The 4993-nt window shown below is 55.6% G+C and overlaps 1 protein-coding gene across 1 annotated transcript in view; it reads right to left on the reverse strand.

Moving 5' to 3' along the window:
* Positions 1–4993, reverse strand: part of ZNF236 (zinc finger protein 236) — an 89152-nt gene that overhangs the window by 18691 nt on the left and 65468 nt on the right. Inside the window, exons 17-18 of the mRNA XM_023520814.1 lie at positions 3403–3618; positions 524–808 (exon numbers count right to left, since the gene is read on the reverse strand). Coding sequence (XP_023376582.1) covers positions 524–808; positions 3403–3618 — 501 coding nt within the window. The remainder of the gene's footprint in view (positions 1–523; positions 809–3402; positions 3619–4993) is intronic.

The raw sequence follows: 4993 nt of genomic DNA on the forward strand, positions 1-4993 counted from the left end.
GTCCGGGCCCTTCCTCCCCCGCCACATGTCCTGGTTTCTACTTTGTCACCTTCTGCAAGACTCCACCTCACGTCAATCACTGACGTTTGGCCGGTATGCCTCGTGCCACCTGCTGTCACTCGACTGGTCCCATGCGTGTGCCCTTGCCTCCCGCACAGACTCGCAGCCCGGTGGGGCAGGAAGGGACCCACTGCCGCTTTGCGGCTTGCGAAGCCTGGCGCCTGTTTCCCTCAACGAGTCACCCCGCCCAGGTGCTTTACTAACACCACGCAGGTGAGGACGGGAGAGTTGGCCACGGCCTAGTGACCAAGCACGCTCAGCTGGTGGGCACAGAAGCAAGCGCACGCAGCCTGCAGACCAGACGCAGCCCCCAGACCAGACGCAGCCCGATCGGCTATCCGAATGGGCGGAAAGGAAGCCTCGAAACTGGCACCAGCTTGAAGCTGCAACTCCAGGACACCGCCGCCACCTGGCCCAGCCTCCCCGATGGCACGCCACCAGCAGGGGGGCCGGCGGCCAGCCTACCTGACCAGGTCGCTGGGCTTCTTGAAGCTCTTGGGGCAGTAGGAGCAGCAGTTGGCATACTTGGGCTCGGCCTCCAGCTCCGCCTGCCGGTCCTTCAGCTCGCTGACGCGGTCCTTCTCCGCGGCCGACTGCACCAGCACCTGCTCGGACACGGTGGCGCTGTCCCGCGGCTGCGTCCGCGCCAGCCGCGCCGTCTCCTCCTCGCTAAACGTGATGACCTCGGTGCGGGCCCGTCGAGAGGCGTCTCGCTCGGGGTTCTCCTCCTCCCCCTCCAGACACACGTCTAAGGGAAATGTGGGCAGGGGGTCGGATCCTAATAAAAAACCAGGTTCAACAAAACAGGGAAGTTAAAACAGACAGGTCTGCGAGGTAAGGACGAGCTCGCGGAGCTGTGTCTGAGACGGTCAGGGCCTTTTCCTGCCGCTGCTCTTTCTACGAGACGCTGGGCAGCCCCCGGCAGGGACACAGCCCAGGGAAGGCTGGTGAGCCTCGGAGTGGTCACCGACGGCGGACGCCGGGACCGCTACGCACGGCTCTCAGCCAGCAGTGAGGTCTGAGGTGTCCGTGTCCACACCGGCCACCAGTGTTCAGAAACACAGGCCTCTGTTTACGGACATGGGCAAGAACTGAATTACCGAACAAGAACGTCGGCGGCCCAGAAGAACGGACCAAGTCAATAAATTAGCAAACAGCCCCCAGCTAAAAAGATGTAAAGGAAAAACATTTTTTACACGTCTGTGTTTACGTGTTCGGTCGGTAAAGTGCATGGATGTGTTTACATTGACCGAAAACAAGAGAGCGTTGCTATGAAACGTAGCGGAAAGTAAGCGTGGCTGGACGGAGCGGCCATCACGGCACAGATGGCTAAAGCGAAACACTAAACAGCGGAACGGACAGCGGCTAAAACCAAATGAGCGAATTAAAAAGTATCTGGATGATTTCTCTGATAAAAAGGGAAAAGGCGGCAGAGACGGGAGGGTGGGAGCAGGCGGCCGGGAGGATGGCGGTGTGCGTGCAATTCCAGAACGGAATGAACTAAAATCCCACACCGCGTCCATAAGACTGTCAGAAAGATTGAGGGGCAGCAGATGACAGATGGCCTTGCAACACTGATAAATACGGAGATAACTGTATTAACAATCTGAAAGCAACCAAAACCACAATACAGCAAGTCAGTGAGGACAACGGGCAGCAAAATGAAGCATAGTGAGCAGAAGACAAAACGAGAGAGCAGTGTGAGGTCGAACGGGCCGCCACTGTCACGGCGAACGAGAAGGAACTACACCTCTGCTACGAGACTCCAGCTCTGGGTCAAAGTCACGGTTTTTACAAGTGGCTTTTCTTCATGGACCAGAGAGAGCACGTGTGGACTTTTTCTCAACGATCAAAGCAGGAACCCACGAGCTGTGCAGGTGTGTGGGGCACCGTGGGGAAGCCGCAGCAGAGGCCCCCACACCCACCTGGCAGCTCCGCTCACGGCAGCAGACGCCTCGATCACTGACGGGAAGGAGCACACGCACTAGGCTTACCGGTTACTTTCACTGACTGGTTACACCCTCCAAACTGTAGGATTCTAGAAATAATATGTGGATGGCCTGTATTTTTTTAATTTGTTGTAAGAAAAAGAATTATTTTCTTTTTCTAAAATAACACTAAGTCACATGACAATAAGAACATGGAAATAAACAAGAGGTTCAACTTTGAGAAGTGAACACACTGCAGTACACAGATGACACATTACAGAACTATACACGTGAAACCCGTATGACTTTATTAACCAATGTCATCCCAGTAAACTTAATAAAACTAAATTTTTTCACGGAAATTCAGATCCCGTCAGACTGAAAACTCGGCGCTGTCCGTCTGCCGGTGACAGGTCGGACACGTCAGGATCCGGAACCGCCTGCTGAGGGAAGGAGAGCAGCAGGGGCCCTGCCATGGAGAAGCTGGCTCTGCCACCTTGAGGTCGGTCAGGCATTTTTAAACACGTATTCCCCAAAATGCAAGAGGAGGTTACGCGGCATCGACGCAGCACAGCGCGTGGGGACAGCCGGGCCGTGAGGCCAGGTGGACACCTGTGGGGGGAGTGGCGCCGGCACGCCGACCAAGCCCTCGGCACCGTGAGCGCTGCGTGCAGGCCCCAGGCCCACGCTGTCCGGCCGCAGACACGGTGTGAGACGCGGGCGCTGCCACGGCCCTGAGCGGGTGTGGGCCCGCGACGCGCGTCCAAAGCAGCACCCGGGGCTGTGCGCGGACGCCACGCATGAACACACACAACGAGCACACCCTCGGCCTCTGACGCCCCTCGTGGAACGCGCTCAACAGACATCAGAAGGGAGGTAAAAGGGGAGCACCAGGCAAGGCTCCCGGGCCAGCCGCACGCGCTGGGGCTGGGCACGCGGCGAGACCACACCGCGTTCCACGCCAACGAAACGAGACGCCGTGCGCAGGAGCACGCGACAGTCACGGCACCCCAGGGACGTGGCCGCTCCCACGAGGAGGACGGGAAGGGCCCACGTCCCACGGGAGGGAACTGCGCAGGAAAGAGAACAGGACGCGTGCACTCCGCCCGTGTCTACTGACCAGAAACGCGCCTGCGGCAAACAGCAGGGAGGGACAGCTCGTGGCCTGCAGCGCCGTGTGAGCGACCGGGCCGATCTGCCCGTGGACAGCCGAGACCTCCGGCGGCTCGCGGGGATAGGAGCCGGGGCGGCCACCGGGATGGGGCTGACTTCCGGGGCGTGCTGCCGGGGGTGCGGGGGGCGGGGACGGGTTTTCACAGCAGAGGGGAAAACGGATTAAAGGGGATTTCTGTACTAATTTACACTAGTTCTCGTCCGGTCAACAAGCCTCGACGCAACAGACGGGGAGTAATACCTCCTCCTCCCTCTGCCTCTCCCGGCGATGGTGCGACCGAGGGGACCGCCTGGTGCCGCTTCATGTGCTTCTTGCAGTGCACCGTCGTCCGGAAGCCCTGCTCACAGAACGGGCACTTGTAGGGCTTCATGCTCGTGTGCGTCGCCATGTGCCTGGTGAGGCTGCCGTTGGTCGTGAACGAAGCATTGCAAACACTGCAGCTGAACGCCTTCACTCCTACGGCAAGAATCAAGACAAAACCATTCTGTTACCTTAACATCCTGAGAGGTCAAAGGAAACAGATGTTCGACAAGCCACAAAATTAAAACCTGCTTATTTGCTGCGGTCCCCTATTTTTACAAACCGGACACTGTAAGATCATGAAAACTGACACAGCGTGCCTCACCACATGTGTGTGTGAGATGACAGGTTCCAGCAGACCCCTGAACAAATGCCGAGGCCCCTCCGACTGTCGTGCTGAACCCGGCAACATGTCTGTGGAGTCTACACTGCAATCCACCTATACACCTTCTCCTAGCAAGTGACAGGTCAGTTCCTAAGCAACAACCTGTAATGCCGCTAAACGAGCGGTCCCCAGGGCCCAGTGCTCCTGTGAGAATCTAAGGCCTGATGGTCTGAGGTGGAGCTGAGGCGGTGATGCTGATGCTCGCCCACTGCTCACCTCCTGCTGTGCGGCCTGGTTCCTGACAGGCCATGGAACACTACCAGTCCGTGGCCTGCGGGCTGGGCACCCCTGCTGTAAATAGCTTTATTTTCAAGTGAAGTCTGCTACAAAACACCTTCTCTCCGCTGGCCCGATGACACAGCAGCCAGCTGAGAAGGGTATTTTCCTCCAACCTCTACCTTTTCTTCACACAGTGGCCACCCTGACTTTCTGAATGAAATGCCGATCAAACTGCTGGTCCCTGTAGAAGTCGCACACAGCCCTCTGCCAAGGCCAACGCTGCCTCTCGGGCCGGGCCTTCGAAGCACCACAAGACCTGCTCTCACCTGTTAGACCCGTCCCCAAACACCAGCTTAGGGACTAGTCCATACAGCCCTTCCTCGTCTCGTTTGTATGCTTTTAAGCAGGACACCTTTATTTTCAAATAAAGCCTTATATAAAATATATATCAATATCAGATAATATTAACATGTTTATAACATATATATGTATGTTAAATAAACGTATTTAACAGATAAAAGTGACATTTAAAATTAACTGCAAGTTACATATCTGATAAATATGTTAAAGAACTCTTACAAATAAATATAATCTGATTCTAAAATGCCATTGGGTTAGAATAGACTCTTCTCCATAAGCCCAGGAAAAGACAGTCGGCATCACTGCTCATCAGAGAAACACCAATCAAATCAACGACTAGATATCACTAGACACTCATAAGGACGGTCCCGATAGACGAGGGTAACCACTGACAAGACTCTGAAATCGGAACCTTCATACACTGCTGGACAAGTAAAAATGATGCAGCCACTCTGGAAAATAGTTTAGTAAACTCCAAAGTTCCAACAGCGTTATTGTAGGACCAAGCAAGCCCACCCAAAACAGAAATGAAGGCACACATCAGCACGCAAACACGTGCACATGTTC

The sequence above is a fragment of the Pteropus vampyrus genome, unplaced genomic scaffold (genome assembly GCF_000151845.1).
Source record: "Pteropus vampyrus isolate Shadow unplaced genomic scaffold, Pvam_2.0 Scaffold277, whole genome shotgun sequence".
Lineage (NCBI taxonomy): Eukaryota > Metazoa > Chordata > Mammalia > Chiroptera > Pteropodidae > Pteropus > Pteropus vampyrus.